Below are 17,106 nucleotides of genomic sequence, written 5' to 3' on the forward strand. Positions count from 1 at the left end.
TTAACTCCAAACACGGTGTGATGATGATGATCAGCATTCTGTAAGGGGCGGGTTTCCCGCTGAATGAGTATGAATAAAATAAAATAAAATAATGTTGTACGTTCGGGAAATGGTACAGGTAATTATGACAATTAATATGCTTGCAATTTTAATTCATTTGAATTGGTTGCCCAATAAATTATTAATGTGTCAATCTTATTTTTTGATGTAAAACAACATCAATGGCCATAAATTAATTCACATTATTATCTGTTCTTCCAAAACGACACCAATATTTGTCGAATGATGCATACCATAAATACCTTACATTTATGCTAAGTAGGCTATCTTTGCGCAGAGGCGATATCATAGCCAATGAGGTTTCCGAGGCGTGATTATTGCTAGTTGAAAACTTATCCCAATACCCCGCACAAGAGACGTGAAATATCGTCACTTGATGCAATTTGTGAACGTTCTACGGAGCGAAAATTTTAAATAAAAACAGATTTTATCATAACAACGTTGCAGTTTTCTATACCTAGAAGTGATGCTTTTCCACAGTATTTGAGTTTCTTTGACTTTGAGGGTGAGACATTGGCTAGTTTTCAACTTTCGATGAAAATATTGGTGTCGTTTGCATACAGTAATTTAGATATCTGCAAATAAATTCAATAACATTTACATGAAATATGGAAATTGTATTACACATATGAGTGAAGAAACAATTGTTCTAGAATAATAACATCAAGTAGTAACATTACATAGTAACTGGCTTGTATCACTATATTTATCGATCACTGGTTCTTAATCGTAGATTATTTTATCTTAGGCCTAACTGTTTTTGGAAAACGATGAAGATCATGTAAACAGTACAGATCTACTAGGTGGAAACCTCAAAGCAACTAAAATGACCAAATACGGAAGGACATTTCAGACCTGTCGTATAACATTTGAAATCGCGATTATCTAAATTGGCAGAAAACTTATATGGTCACCAAATATGCGTGTCTTTCTTTTTTTATTTTACATTTTCGATTAATTCACTACCTGAATGAGTTGTCTCCAAAACAACATGAGAGAAGTCGCACATATTACACTTTTCAGAACTACAGTATATATTTCTGACAAAATCTGTTTTTATTTAACATTTTCGTTCGTTAAAACGGTCACAAATTGCATCAAGTGACGATATTTCACGTCTCTTGTGCGGGGTATTGGGATAAGTTTTCAACTAGCAATAATCACGCCTCGGATAAACCTCATTGGCTATGATATCGCCTCTGCGCAAAGATAACCTCCTTAGCATAATTGTAATGTATTTATGGTGTACATCACTCGACAAATATTGGTGTCATTTTGGAAGAACACGTGATAATCTGTATCAAATTCTATAATTTGGTAGATTAATATTTTACATAAGTTATAGACATGTTGCTGCTTCACACTCATTCAAAATACAAGTATATTTAGTAATCGGCCGCCAGTGTATCAGATCTCGATTACTCGTTAAGCAGTGTTGTTCCGTGTTTGGAAAACAGGACATCATCACAACTAACAGGTGTTCTCGAAAAGATCTCAAATTCGCAGCAACTCCGAAAGTCCACATATGGAAGAATATGTGTCCTAAATGACCTTTGGAATGGAACAGATGTCATTATAATCCTCTAAATTGACAGCAGCCCAAGTTACAAATTACAGACATCATCAAGCGCAGCTCTTAAGGAAATTCACCCTTAAAAGTCGTAGCAACAAAGAATTGGAAAACATATGGAAATTAGACATTTCTGCAAGATCATGGAACATAAATTATGATATAGGCCTACGTGATAGCAAACTTGTTTTGACCATCACTACACTATAGGCCTATTCAAAGATAGTGACACTATATTGCTATATAGGCTAAGTACTTTTACATTATTCTGTATTTGTTTTACATTTTCGTTCCTTAGAACGTTCACAAATTGCATCAAGTGACGATATTTCACGTCTCTTGTGCGGGGTATTGGGATAAGTTTTCAACTAGCAATAATCACGCTTCGGATAAACCTCATTGGCTATGATATCGCCTCTGCGCAAAGATAACGTACTTAGCATAATTGTAAGGTATTTATCGTATACATGTACTCGACAAATATTGGTGTCGTTTTGGAGGTACACTAAATAATGCATACAATTCGATTTCCTCAACTAAATCTGGGTAGATATGAGTATTGTTCCACAATTCATCAAAATACGAGTAAAGAAAGAGTACTTCAAAATGAGGCCTACCAATCTGCTGGCTTGTATCACTAGATCTATCGAGTTACAGTCTATTAATTTTTTTTCCCTCATTAGCCTAGTGTTTGGAAAATTGGCATAAAAACAAGTTTCAATGAAACTCGCACTTGAGGTCGCAGCAACTCAGAATCACCAAATTTGGAAAAGCTTGTTTATCATAGGATCTTTAAAAATGGAACTGATATAATAATCTTTTAGACTTACAGCAACAGTACATGGCAAGTGTTACTGAAAAAATCTGTTTTTATTTTAAATTTTCGTTCCTTAGAACGTTCACCAATTGCATCAAATGACGATATTTCACGTCTATACATCACTTGATACAAAGATAGTTACACTATCTTTGCTATATAAGATAAATACTTTTACATTATTATGTTTTTGTTAGTTACATTTTCGTTCCTTAGAACGTTCACAAATTGCATCAAGTGACGATATTTCACATCTCTTGTGCGGGGTATTGGGATAAGTTTTCAACTAGCAATAACCACGCCTCGGATAAACCTCATTGGCTATGATATCGCCTCTGCGCAAAGATGACCTACTTACAATAAGTGTAATGTATTTATCGTATACATCACTCGACAGATATTGGTGTCGTTTTGGAGGTACACTAAATAATGCATACAATTCGAATGTATTACAATTTCTTCAACTAAATCTAGGTAAATATGGGTGTTGTTCCACAATTCATCAAAATACGAGTAAAGAAAGAGTACTTTAAAATGAGGCCTACCAATCTGTTGGCTTGTATCACTAGATCTATCGATTTACAGACTATTAATTGTTGTTTTCTCTCATTAACTGTGTTTGTTTGGAAAATGAGCATAAAACAAGTTTCAGGGAAACTCGCACTCGATGTAGCAGCAACTCAGAATCACCAAATATGGAAAAGCATGTTTATCATAGGGTCTTTGAAAATGGAACTGATATAATAAATCCTCTAATAAACTGACAGCAACAGCACATGACCAGTGTTACCGTCAATTCTAGAAAACAGCAAGAACCAATATTTTCGGATAAATTTGTTTTTATTTTAAATTTTCGTTCCTTAGAACGTTCACAAATTGCATCAAGTGACGATATTTCACGTCTCTTGTGCGGGGTATTGGGATAAGTTTTCAACTAGCAATAATCACGCCTCGGATAAACCTCATTGGCTATGATATCGCCTCTGCGCAAAGTTAATACTTATCAAAAATATAAGGTATTTATGGTATGCATCACTCAACAAATATTGGTGTCGTTTTGGAAGTACACTAAATTATGCATACTATTCCAATGAATTACAATTTCCTCAATTAAATCTGGGTAGATATGAGTGTTGTTCCACAATTCATCAAAATACGAGTAAAGAAAGAGTACTTCAAAATAAGGCCTACCAATCTGTTGGCTTGTATCACTGGACTATCGATTTACAGATTATTAATTGTTCTTTTCCCTCATTAACTATATTTGTTGGGAAAATTAGCATAAAAACAATTTCAAGGAAACTCGCACTCGATGTAGCAGCAACTCAGAATCACCAAATATGGAAAAGCATGTTTATCATAGGGTTTTTGAAAATGGAACTGATATAATAAATCCTCTAAACTGACAGCAACAGTACATGACCAGTTTTACCGTCAATTCTAGAAAACAGCAACGACAAATGTTTTTCTGATAAAACTGTTTTTATTTAAAATTTTCGTTCCTTAGAACGTTCACAAATTGCATCAAGGGACGATATTTCACGTCTCTTGTGCGGGGTATTGGGATAAGTTTTCAACTAGCAATAATCACGCCTCGGATAAACCTCATTGGCTATGATATCGCCTCTGCGCAAAGATAACCAACTTATCATAATTGTAATGTATTTATGGTATACATCACTCGACAAATATTGGTTTCATTTTGGAAAGATATACACCCGCACATATTAATATTAACTATTTCAAAACTTATACAATTTAATATTAAATAAATATATACAAATGAGAGGTTATGCTGTATCTTTAAACATTATTATATATTATATTATTAAAAATTCGTTAAATTGGTAATGTTGTGTAGCCAATCGATGGAAAGCCCCTGGAAAGTATTATTGTTCTTTGTAGATTCAATAGCACAAAGGGAGACTTCTTCAACGTAGGCCCCACCCAAATATACACCTACTACCAATGATAGCACAAAGGGAGACTTCTTCAACGTAGGCCCCACCCAAATATACACCTACTACCAATGATAGCACAAAGGGAGACTTCTTCAACGTAGGCCCCACCCAAATATACACCTACTACCAATGATAGCACAAAGGGAGACTTCTTCAACGTAGGCCCCACCCAAATATACACCTACTACCAATGATAGCACAAAGGGAGACTTCTTCAACGTAGGCCCCACCCAAATATACACCTACTACCAATGATAGCACACAGGGAGACTTCTTCAACGTAGGCCCCACCCAAATATACACCTACTACCAATGATAGCACAAAGGGAGACTTCTTCAACGTAGGCCCCACCCAAATATACACCTACTACCAATGATAGCACAAAGGGAGACTTCTTCAACGTAGGCCCCACCCAAATATACACCTACTACCAATGATAGAACATCTTTCTCCGAATGAAATTATTTGTTTTACGAATTTAAAACATTCATTATTATTTTTTATAACACAACCAAGTGTAACGTCTTGATGATGATGATGATGATGATGATGATAAAAGTTCAATAGAGTAATAATATTGAATATCATAATACCCACAATCCTCCAATCAAATGACAAAAAATCTATAAAGGCGTGTTATAATAATAGGAAAAAGTATAATCGACAAAGCAAGAACATAATATTTCGAAACACATACCGTAAATCTTCTAATTGTAACCCTGGGTTATTATTTTTTGATTGTTTTTTAGGGTGGGTTACTATTAGAAGGGGGCTACTATTAGAGTAGTGGGTTACTATTACTAATCTTAAATTAGGCACCTGAAAATAGTAACCCACCCCCAACTTTTCCGGTCAGCAACTCATAGCAGAATAATAAAACAGTACGAATAAATACATTTGTTTGAACTCTAACTTTATTTTATAAACTCAAAAACACTCAATCCTCATACTCCCTTATTTTCAAAATACGGCTGCATCATAAACGACCAGTCTTCATAATGTCATTTTGTCAATAGTTTTAATATTAACCCCCATGGATTACTATTAGAGTAGTGGGTTATTATTATAGATTGACTTATAAGGTGGGTTACTATTAGAAGGTGGGTTACTATTAGAGTGTGGGTTACTATTAGAGTGTGGGTTACTATTAAAAGATTTACGGTATTCATGTTAAGTTACGTTGACTCGTCTCCTGTTGTAATCTCATATAATATTCAAATGAGCACCAAAATTGCGGTAAATGATGAAAATAAAATGCGAATTATCATAACATTTGTTTTTATTTATAAATGTACATTTTTACATGAATCACATACATTTGTACAAAACATAGATCTTGTAAGTATTTCATAACATTTGCTGGTCGTATTGAAAAATATCTATCATTAATCAAGGTATTTTGTGTATAATTTTCACAACAAACTAAAATAAAGTAACACAATGATATAGTATAATGTATTGAATAATAATTTTTGGGATTCAAAGTGTTAATTTTCATATTGCAGAACACAGAGGCATTATCTGGCATTATCAACATTACAAATGTTGTAAACACATATAAAATTGCCTACCTATAATTTTGGTCATTACAACTAATTCACTGTTAGTCTACGAATTCCAATGACGCTAATATTACTAAGCATTGGAAAAAAAATAGCATTTTTCTATAACTCCGACAATTAACAATACCTATGTGATGTAGTGTTAAAATCTTCTAATGTGATTTTCGATATTCTATTTGCAATTGTGATGTGATGAAAAAAATAAAAACAATTTTGTTCGAAAAATGAATACTTTACATCTAGTGTACACATATACAAGTTTAAGCAACCATCTTTACTTATGATGATGTACTATAACTAATTTTACTCTATAAGAAAATCAGCACACTTTTACAATAAAATAGATGATTTTTGTGTTTAGCATACATATACAATCTCAATTATCATACAAAAATAGGTTTCTATGTTTTTAAAGCAAATGAATCTTCTTTTTTTAATACTAGCAATACAACATAAACACATTAACACTTTTAAATTGTGTAATACTATAAATTTTAGTCTAATTTTAGATAGATTCAATTAAACAATTTACCCTAAAAAAAAAAAGAGGCGGGTCAATTTTTTTCTTATGGTATAGCACTTTTTTTTCTCATAAATATAAATTTATATAAATCACAGGTGTAGTAATTAACATTCTTACAAAAAATCATTTATTACAATTTTGTATTAACAAATATCAATAAACAAAAATAATATAAAAAACAGTTGTGAAAATTTCATTTTCTAAAAATAAAAGGCACTGAATTTGTGTAATAACTATAATAACAGTTTTTCAATTTTTTGTTGAAATAAAGTATTCTTTATGTCAAAAGTTGTGCTGTATACACAAAATTAGGATATAGTTTTACATATACAAACATTTGAATTGATAAAAACTAAATCATAAATAAGGTCCATTTTGGAAATTGAGAAGTTAAGTTAAAAATATAAAATTTTCATTCAATAATTTAGTTAACTTTTGTGAAAATACTATTAAGGGATTACAAGAACCAGTAAAAATTACTAATTTTTGATACAATTACAAACAGTTTTACAATTGGGAATGAGCGCAGTGGTTATGTATCATAGTGGATAATATCCATTATTAAAGGGCATACAACAACCACATACATTTAAGAAAAAATGTTTTCAAAATATGTATAAAACTGACATTGCGTTTAGTTATCAAGCAATCAAGATTTGCATATATCTTTGAATTTCTTGTATAAATTATTTTTTAATGTTGTTAATTGTTTTTATTATTTCATGTGGTTAAGTTTGGTTACATTACTTCTTTGGTGGTGCATTTAATTTATAATTATTATTTATCAGATAACAAACTTACGATAGCTCCGCCCTTAAAATTTCTATTTTTTATTATAAAATATAAAAACACTGATAATAAACCCACATTTTTCGTCAGCGGTAAAGCAGAGTGTTGTGAAATAAACCTTCCAGACTTTTTTCATACTGTTTTAAGATAGGAAATTCACCGAAATCGAAAATCAATAAAATTACTATGCTAATACTATGAAAAAGTCTTTGTAGCGCTACTTTGGGGCTTCTTCCACGGTGCTCATTCTGCTTTACCACTGCCAAAAGATAAGTGGGTGCTGTAGTAAATGTTGTTGACATAAGCTCTGTCTACACTATCAAACTAGTTTGGCTTAAATATGGTAGCGATATGACATCATCATGTCCATATATAGGCACATCACATTTTGTTGATAGTGTAGACAGAGCTTTAGTTTATATTTATAGAAACTTTATACTCGGAGCTACCCTTTAATAATATAATAATGTATATATTATGTTTGAGAATAAAAGGGCAATCTTTTTAGTAATCAGTACTGGGTGACATCATCTTGTTTGGAAATCAATGCATCCAGAAGTTTCAGCTGCTTTTTCAAATGCTATAGAATAAAGACAAATTGTTTAATTGTTTAGTGTGAAAAAATTCATCATTCAAACCTATTCATAACATATAAGGTTTCAATTTATTTGAAACAAACACTTTCTGAACTCAGTGTATCTTTGCTATTTGATTGCAAGTATGAAATTGTTGCATGCCAATTGACATGTTATAAAAAATGAAAGCTTTCTTTTAAAATTCATCTGTTGTCTGCATCTAGAAACATCAAACCTGTGTCCAGGTAAGGAGTGAGCACTCATGTGCCAATATCTCCATATGCACAGAATTAATAAGCATGACATAGTTTGATCGACAGCAAATTAAAGGCTCCCTTAAGCTCCGTCTACAATATAAAATTAGTTGTTTGATGCCCAAATATGGAATTGATATGCCCAAATAGTAGTGATATGTCACATAAAGTTTGATAGTGTAGAAAGAGCTTTATATATCGACTGTAATAAAAAACTATGCAGTGATAGTGTATACATTTAATTTAAAGCCATATCTATTTGTGTATGCAATTACCTTGTATTGCTCATAATCTTCTCCCACTGGTGCCCAATCTTCCTTCATCAGCTTCCTTCCTTTCTCATGCACAAACATGTCTTCAAAATCTTTCAGTTTCTTACGGAGTTGCTTTTTGTCTTGTCTTGCTTGCCGTTGTTTTGTAAGTAATTCATCCCTAGCAAAAAAAATTAATACATTTTGGGCTGTCATTAAAAACCATATGACAGAATAGAGAATTACTTTCATACAATTGAGTGTTTCATGCTCATGCACTGTTTTCTAATAAAATAAATCCCTGTTTCTGAAACAACAATTGATTGGTTGTTATATCTGAACTCGGGTGGAAAAATGATGTTATTCTTATGCATAAACTTTAAAAGAAAAAGACTGCTAGGCTTAGAACATGTGTAGAGTAGTTTTTAAGATGGAATAAATAGCCTAAATGTATATACAAAGAAGATGTGTCCAAAAAACAAAAATGGTAGTCTATTTGTAAACCATCTGTACCTATTCAAATAAAAACCTAATCATTTTCTCAACCAAACAGGATAGGTAGCACCATTATTAAGAGGAGAAACAACAAGAGGATATATATATTTTAACAGGGCTCCCTATTCAGCGGAAATCTCTAGGGTATATATATATCACTTTTATTCAATTCAATAAAATCTATATGTAACATCTCGTGGCTATAAGGCCAAATTGCTAGTTACAAACTGCATTAAAATGGTACCTATCAAAATTAAACATGCACAGAGACATTAAAATGTAAAAAAAAAGAAAAACTGAATAAAAAGCGTCCAATTTGCAAGAGAATTCCTAATCTTAATAACTTACAAGGAAGCTTGATGTAGTGTTAGATCTTGTTCCATTTTAACAGTTCCTAACAGACCTGGACTTGGAGATAGATCATCCAAACTCCTAGGACTTGAGAATGAGCTTGAATCGTCTGGAAGCTTTTGAGTTACAGTAAACAAACGATCCGAATAGTCATTTTGATTGGTGGAAGTCTGAAAAATAAAACAGTTTGGTTATTCATTCATAATAATATATATGAATGATCAGTTCTACCAATTCCTAATTATTTAAAGACACAGTGTGTCATAGTGTTTTGTTAAACATTTACTTACTGCTAACATAAAATAAATAAAAATATGCAAAAATTACAAAACATGCTTGATTCATACTTAATCAAAAGATTATACTACACTCACATGTGGACGCATGTCAAAGTTCCAACACACCTAGGTCTATATAAACTAGCATTGACTGTCGCATGTGACACAATCAATGCAAACAAAATTGCTGTCATGCCTCGTGTGAACCAAGCTTAAACAATGGTCTGTCCACACTATCAAACTTTATGTGACAAAAAAATGTGATGTGCCCTATATATCGACACGACGATGTCATATCACTGCCATATTTGGGCACATCACACTTTTTTGTCAAACTAGTTTGATAGTCTAGGCTTAAAAGGTTAGAATTAGTGTAAACTAACCAGTGAAGTTTTGCCAACAAACTCTAATGTTTCTTCGCCTTCTTCTATAGTTTGCAAGTCACATGATGCTGCTCGAGGCTCATCTAATTTTCTTTCCTGCAAAAAGAAAATAAAAAATAATAATCAACATTTCTACCAATTCCTAATTATTTAAAGACACATTGTGTCATAGTGTTTTGTTAAACATTAATGCTAACATAATGACACATAGTGTAACATAGTGTTTTGTTAAACATCTACTTAATGCTAACATAATGAAACATAGTGTTTTGTTAAACATCTACTTAATGCTAACATAATGACACATAGTGTAACATAGTGTTTTGTTAAACATCTACTTAATGCTAACATAATGACACATAGTTTGTCATAGTGTTTTGTTAAACATCTACTTAATGCTAACATAATGACACATAGTGTAACTGACGCCCGTATTCTTAAACCGGACTTTAGTCGTAGTTCGAGCTAAAACTAAAAAAATGACGTCATTTTAATTCATAAACCGAACTTCAACTAAATCACCGACTAAATCAGGCCAACCTCGACTAAATCGAGACGGATTTTGATCGATTTTTTTAGTCCTGGAGGGGGCAGACTAAATGGTCGACTAAATGGTTTTTAAACGATGTTTATAAAAAACGTAACAGTCATTGAGTTGTTATATTGGCCAGATATTGAAGAATGAAATATCTATATTTATATTAGCTTAATTAAATATACATTGGTATAAATTATAATAATGAAAATCATCTTTATTTACAACTGTATACAAATTACATTATTTTCTTCGCGCAAGTCCGACGACTTGAGCTACGTCACGCCATAGCGACAATGGGAGATGCGGCAATTCACCACGCGATGGAATGTTTAGGGGGCCTAGCGCTTTCTTGTCACGCTATGAAGTGCGTGGTTCGTGGCGATCATAGTTTGTTGGGGGCCTAGAAAATATAAAAGTTACCGTACCGCCATGGTTCCTAAATATATTTTTAAGATTTTATTTGTTGTTAATCAAATATAGTTCACTGTTAAATTAATACTGATATTGTTCTAATAATTAACGATTAAAATTATTTTTCATGTATATAGTCCTGATGCGTAAAAAGTGTTGTAAGAAATGGAAAGTGATATCAATGCGCAAAATTTCTTCTGCTCCTCAATACTCTCTTGTCATTGGCCAATGTATAGCCTTTGTTACCCAGACGTGTGCAACTCGACTAAAAGCTCGACTTCATTAAGTCGAACTGCAAACTTCGACTACTTTGTTTTTGAATCGAATTTGAAGTAATAGCTCGAACTACGACTTTTCCAAGTCAAACTTCGAACTACGACTAAAGTCCGGTTTAAGAATACGGGCGATAGTGTTTTGTTAAACATCTACTTAATGCTAACATAATGACACATAGTTTGTCATAGTGTTTTGTTAAACATCTACTTATTGCTAACATAATGACACATCGCGTGTGATAGTGTTTTGGTAAACGTTTACTTAATGCTAACATAATGACAGATAGTGTGGCATAGTGTTTTGTTAAACATCTACTAAATGCTAACATAATGACACATAGTGTGTCATAGTGTTTTGGTAAACATCTACTTAATGCTAACATAATGACACATAGTGTAACATAGTGTTTTGTAACATAATGACAAGTGTCATGTTTTTTTTCTTTGTCATCAACCAAATGCTAACTTACAAATCTTGCTATGATCTTCTTTATATTACGATATCTGTCATACAATGGTCTCATTAGGTCCTTGTCTGCTTTGCTTTTCTAGGGAAAAAAAATGATAATGATCATAAACAAATGAATGCAAATATTAGGTGAAGTGTTTTTGACAAGTCAACACATAGTGTTTAGTGTCAGTTTGTATAGTTAAACATCTTTTCTACATGCACTTAAAATAATTCAAATTATTAAATATTGTTAAAAAACTCACTGGTCTGCCATAGTCACTTTCTAGCTGAAGTAATACTTTTTGGATTGCAACTTTTTCTTCTTGGACTTCTTCATATGTCATTGCCTAAAAACAAATAAAGAAAAAACAAATAAACTCCACTTTACCATTAACTGATATTAGATTATTAATATTATGGTTTAATGTTTCCACCTGACTACTCCCTAAAACCCAAAGAACTACCGCCCAGAACACCATTAACCCCTGTGGACAATAGTTATACAGAAGGGATAGCTGTACAGTTCAATCTCACCACACTGACGGCCTAGAAAATTGTATTGTGAAATTGCGTGGGGTACTTTTCAAAGTGGGAGGTAAGTAAGTAAGTAATATTTATTGCTTTCCAAATACAGTACAAATAAATAAAACAGTATAATGTAAATGAAATAAAAAGAGAAACATTAAATATAAAAATACAAGACTAGACAAGAAAATGAGCATGGAAAGCAGGGGATGGCCCTTTAAGCCCAGAGGCTTGTTTCCAAAGGGTCCCCAACATAATAAAATAATATTACTATAATTATACAAATATATGGATCTATTATTATTTTATACAGTATTACAAATTAATTTAATTACATGTTAGATTTATGCCGAATTCTGATAATCATTATTATTACAAAAATATCTACTATTATTTACAAGAAAAGTCAATCATAATTTTAGGTCTATTTAGGTCTGCATATTTGTTAATAAAATGTAATAATGAAATTTAGCTATTTTCATAACAATTTAAATAATTTCCTAGTTCAGATGTTGGTTTATTGTATACTCCACATTTCACAGATAGTACTCTAGAGGGTTTGTGTCAGCCGAATTATTAAGATTTGGTCCAGATTCTTTTATTCTTTCTAGCTCATATTCCACAAAATCATCAAACAAACTCGGCCATGCTTCATTGTCATCGTAATTACTAAGATCTGATCCGATAACCTCTGTAAAATTCAAGAACATTTGCCAAGTATCACGTGAAATTCCTCGCACGTCATTCTGTTGCAGAAAGTTACACCAGCGATCAAGTATCGGCGGTACGCGATTTGTAAAAACTAGACGCCATAATGGTATTGCAATTTCTGTAGGTAGGGAGCGCTGTCCTCGATCAGATTCCAAGCCAAAGTTGAATGTATATCTGTATAAATCTTTAAATTTTGAGTCCTCCTCAACTTCTTTCTTCAACTCTACAAATTTGGACTTTAAACGTTCCATCGTATCAACCTTTAAAAGTTTAAATCCAGCGATAAATTCACTACGTGTGAATCGACACATCATAGATGCATTAAATTTCCAAGCAATAATCAACATAATTATATTTTCTGGATCAACTATCAAGTCCTGACAAAATTTCTCCATCCCTTCAGAAAGAATAGAGTCTTCCGGACCATCCTTATAAGTTTCAAACAAAAGGTTTATCCTAGCTTCGGAACATTCCAATTTTGGTATAGACGGGGGTTGTGTTTCAATGCCATTACTAGTCCTTATATGTCCTGCTTTTTGCTTTTCGTGCCCATTGAACACACCGCCTTTCCATGCACGTGGGTCAAGCGACTCTTTTGGAATAATTGGTGCTGGGATAGATTTAGTCAGACTACGACGTTCGACTGTGTCCAGAGTTTGACCGTTGTTTCCATTTTGTCCATTTGTGCCAGTATCTGATGGCCTGCAACAAGATTGGCACTTTCCCATTGGTTTAACTGTCGTTAACAATTAGACGACAAACAGAAACAATTTTTCCACTAGCCTCTGATAGTTTTTTTTCTAAAAATCTTCTATATTTCCATAAAACATTTTACATAACAACAACAGCAACAAAGAAGAAAGACCCAACCGACACACAGAATAGACAAAAAGAACAGGGGGATATTTTCCAGGGAGTAGTTTGATAAAATCTACCAACCTGAAGATCATAAGTTCTATGACTCTCTTGCCGTTTCTTTTCCAGAGTATCTTGAGCTTTCTTTAGGGCGTCTACTTTACCTAATTCACCAATATTTTCTTCACTAAATAAGTTCCTATGTTCACTGGTTGGTCTACTATCTGTCTGATCCTCATTGTAATCATCATTTCTTGCATTTTCTTTAAGTTCTGTAAATTAGAAAAAGCAATGCTTATATTATCATTGCACGAATATAGTAAACATTCTCATGCTTCCAGATAAATATAAAGCTGTCTCTTCAAAACAAAAGGTAGTAAAAGGCATGCCTGTCAGCCTCAGATAAAGTATTAAACAATCTGTTCACCTGCTGGTGTTTGAATTACATGAACTACTTATTTTATCCAAAACATAATCACAGTAAAAAATATGAAAGGATCAGGAAGACTTTGTAAATTTGGGTAAACTGAGCAATCACAAAATAAAAGAAATTGGATTCTAAATCAGCTAGAGTATGTGGTTGTTAGCGCCTTCAGCACTTTTATTAGACATGTGTGCTATATTAATTATTATTATTAAGTCACAAATCCTTAATAGGTAGTTTATTCCGAAAGATTTTCAATGTGAATTCTTACTTTTCATTTCTTTATTAGCACATTTTAAGTCAGTCATAATCTTTTTAATATCTGGATTACTAGCTTTATCACTATGTGAAGGTTTGAAGCCGTTTTCTTCATAAAATTGTTCTTCAAAGCGTCGGATTTTTTTCTTCATTCCTCTGATTTTTTTGAGAAGCTGTTTTGTTTCTGCACTTTCACTACTGTCCACTCGCAAAGACCTATTTTAAGAGGAAAACATTATGATTATTTATTTCATGTTTTATTTTAAAATTAAAACCATGTGTACATAAGTAAGAACAGATTGCGTGGTATGCACAATTTATGTGCAATCTTAAATCCAAACCCAATGGGATATGTTTAAAGAGTACAGTATTGTAAACATTAAGTATTTTAATCATATTATTACACATGCCACAAGCAAAAATCAAAACAAAATACCATTACAATTACAACCAAATCTCTCAAAACCGGTCATCCACACTTCAATAAAATAGTTTAACAAAATTGTGGTTTTCGCAGAATCTGGTTTTGAGAGAGGTTGACCAAGGACTTAACACATTGACTGCCAAGGCATTTTCCGTAATTTCTGTCCCAGTGCCAAGTCCCGTTTACATATTAAATTACAGTTTGAAAGTGTAACATTTGGTCACAGACTATCATGATGTCATTCAAAATACGATGGCGGGAAAAACCGTTGAGACGTATAAATACGTCACTGGCAATGGTCCAACAATTTTATTGACTTTGCCAGGAACGTAAATATACGTCGGGGATTTTCCGCGCTAAAATCGGTCAAACCTATCATCGAGAGATAAAAACAGTAAACCACACTGAATCATTTCATCCTTTATTATTTTTATTTACTATTAGCGCAATTTATGACATGTTTGAGATGATTATATTGAGTGTGAGGGCGCCATCGTATCAACCATATTCAATGCATGAGGAAATAAACACAAACAAACATATGACATTTATTTTTAGATTATCGTTTACGTACATCATTCATAAACTGCCATGCGATAATTCCTGTTCCAATCACCACTGCCAGCGATTCTACATACAATACAAAAGTGCTACGATTTTGACGTAGTATTACGTCTTGGCAAGTAGCGACACGCAATTTTTGACGTATAAATACGCCGTGGCAGTGAACGTGTTAAGCTCTGTCTGCACTATCAAACTAGTTTGACAAAAAAAAGTGTGATGTGCTCAAATATGGTAGTGATAAGATATCATCATGTCCATATATGGGCACATCACATTTTATTGTCACATAATGTTTGATAGACCTTTAACAAAAAAAGTATGATGTGCCCAAATATGGTAGTGATATGCCTAAATATGGTAGTGATATGACATCATCATGTCCATATATGGGCACATCACATTTTTGTTTGATAATGTTTGATAGTGTAGACAGACCTTTAACAAAATAAACTTTGCAAGCAATACATACCCTTTAAGGTATGGTTGTGAGTTTGGTGGTGACGGTGGAACATCTGTATCCTCAGGAACACTAGAAAGCATAACGTTAGTTTTAGCAAACACATCACATAAATACATCATTACACCATGCTATCAAGCATACAGTTACCATGTGAATAAGTGCTTGTTTGAATACAAGGTATTTCAAGATTAACAAATAGGCTTAGTTAATTAAACAGAGCACTAAACTCAATGAGTTTCTGGACCTTTATTTTTGTATTTTATTTAACTCAAAAAAGTCATTCAATGATGTTCATGAGTAAACAATATACTGCCATGTGAAACCATGCTAGGCTATTGTAGTTTCAAAATCAATCAATTAGCTCTTGTAGTAGTGGAAACACATGGCATGGCTTCAACTTAGGATGCTTATTATCAAAAAAAAATATTTTAATTGAACCATTATATTGGATAATAAAAGGAATCTGTATGTATATTAATTTCAGTTTTAGAAATCATTGTTTTCATATTAGTCAAATTATATCTTGGAAGAGGTGTATACTATACACTGTAGCAATATGCAAATCAACAAATAAAGAAGGAAAATGGGGCACTTATTCACATAGGTAATTGTACATTGTTATATACATTCTATTAATCCAAACAAAAATACAAAGATCCTAAGTTTTCATGCTTTCATGAAATAAGTGTAAATATACACTAAATAAGTCTTAGCAAAAAAAAAAAAAAAAAACATAATGCATTTATAAAAATTATTGTATTGATACCGGTATATTTAAAATACAGAACTAAACTCAAAATTTAGTATGCTGTATGGCAGAGTATAATCCCATATTCAAGAATAATCCCAATCCCACCCTCTAATTTAGGCTGAATTCAGACACAATACTTAATAGTAAATCTATTTAATGCAATCTGAGTATAGCTCTACCACCACTCTAATTTTGTACCTTAGCCCCATGGGACTATTCTCAGACATTCACGATATATACAACTAATTCCTCCTATATTATTTGATTGGTTGATTTGAAATCAAGGTAATATAAATGGTTACCCAGAGGTTCTTTGCAACTTGCTGGAACGTGGTGATAGCAATGCTTCTCCTTCTGTTTTCAAATTCACTTTGGTTTTCCAAGACTGTACTGGCTCTATTATAACAGACAATCACAAATACTATGAATAATGCACACACTAATAAGATATTCTTTCATTTTGCATTTAATCAGTAGGGGCTGTAATCACATCTATGTAAAGATAAAATGTTGTATAATTTTAATCTATTAAAGATAGTACTGAATATCATAATTAAATAAAAATGTGTACAAATGAAGATGAGAAAAT

General features: G+C 32.4%; 1 protein-coding gene, 6 non-coding genes and 1 pseudogene across 9 annotated transcripts in view; 1 reads left to right on the forward strand and 7 right to left on the reverse strand.

The window, feature by feature from the left end:
* The first annotated feature begins 325 nt into the window (after window positions 1-325).
* Window positions 326-463, forward strand: LOC140053117 (U4 spliceosomal RNA). Its single transcript, XR_011845980.1, has one exon. It is a non-coding gene; the product is annotated as a U4 spliceosomal RNA (small nuclear RNA).
* Window positions 464-1,126: 663 nt separating this feature from the next.
* LOC140053113 (U4 spliceosomal RNA) lies at window positions 1,127-1,271 on the reverse strand. Its single transcript, XR_011845976.1, has one exon. It is a non-coding gene; the product is annotated as a U4 spliceosomal RNA (small nuclear RNA).
* Window positions 1,272-1,919: 648 nt separating this feature from the next.
* LOC140053116 (U4 spliceosomal RNA) lies at window positions 1,920-2,059 on the reverse strand. Its single transcript, XR_011845979.1, has one exon. It is a non-coding gene; the product is annotated as a U4 spliceosomal RNA (small nuclear RNA).
* Window positions 2,060-2,654: 595 nt separating this feature from the next.
* Window positions 2,655-2,794, reverse strand: LOC140053115 (U4 spliceosomal RNA). The gene has a single exon (XR_011845978.1). It is a non-coding gene; the product is annotated as a U4 spliceosomal RNA (small nuclear RNA).
* Window positions 2,795-3,302: 508 nt separating this feature from the next.
* On the reverse strand, window positions 3,303-3,442 carry LOC140053112 (U4 spliceosomal RNA). The gene has a single exon (XR_011845975.1). It is a non-coding gene; the product is annotated as a U4 spliceosomal RNA (small nuclear RNA).
* A 503-nt stretch (window positions 3,443-3,945) lies between these two features.
* Window positions 3,946-4,085, reverse strand: LOC140053111 (U4 spliceosomal RNA). Its single transcript, XR_011845974.1, has one exon. It is a non-coding gene; the product is annotated as a U4 spliceosomal RNA (small nuclear RNA).
* A 1,058-nt stretch (window positions 4,086-5,143) lies between these two features.
* LOC140052317 (protein FAM13A-like) overlaps window positions 5,144-17,106 on the reverse strand; it is a 28,627-nt gene continuing 16,664 nt past the window's right edge. For 2 of the 3 annotated variants that reach the window (XM_072097819.1, XM_072097820.1), the window contains 10 exons: window positions 16,820-16,913; window positions 15,776-15,835; window positions 14,332-14,534; window positions 13,721-13,908; window positions 11,809-11,892; window positions 11,565-11,642; window positions 9,871-9,966; window positions 9,207-9,379; window positions 8,388-8,544; window positions 5,144-7,863 (listed from right to left, as the gene is read on the reverse strand). In XM_072097819.1, the coding sequence (XP_071953920.1) occupies window positions 7,795-7,863; window positions 8,388-8,544; window positions 9,207-9,379; window positions 9,871-9,966; window positions 11,565-11,642; window positions 11,809-11,892; window positions 13,721-13,908; window positions 14,332-14,534; window positions 15,776-15,835; window positions 16,820-16,913 (1,202 nt within the window). In that variant the 3' untranslated portion in view covers window positions 5,144-7,794. Of the gene's footprint in view, window positions 7,864-8,387; window positions 8,545-9,206; window positions 9,380-9,870; window positions 9,967-11,564; window positions 11,643-11,808; window positions 11,893-12,072; window positions 12,140-13,680; window positions 13,909-14,331; window positions 14,535-15,775; window positions 15,836-16,819; window positions 16,914-17,106 lie in introns of those variants that run through there. The other variant, XM_072097821.1, reaches the window with a different exon arrangement.
* LOC140051724 (DCN1-like protein 3 pseudogene) lies at window positions 12,607-13,509 on the reverse strand (annotated as a pseudogene).

This window comes from Antedon mediterranea, chromosome 6 (genome assembly GCF_964355755.1).
Source record: "Antedon mediterranea chromosome 6, ecAntMedi1.1, whole genome shotgun sequence".
NCBI classification, from domain to species: domain Eukaryota; kingdom Metazoa; phylum Echinodermata; class Crinoidea; order Comatulida; family Antedonidae; genus Antedon; species Antedon mediterranea.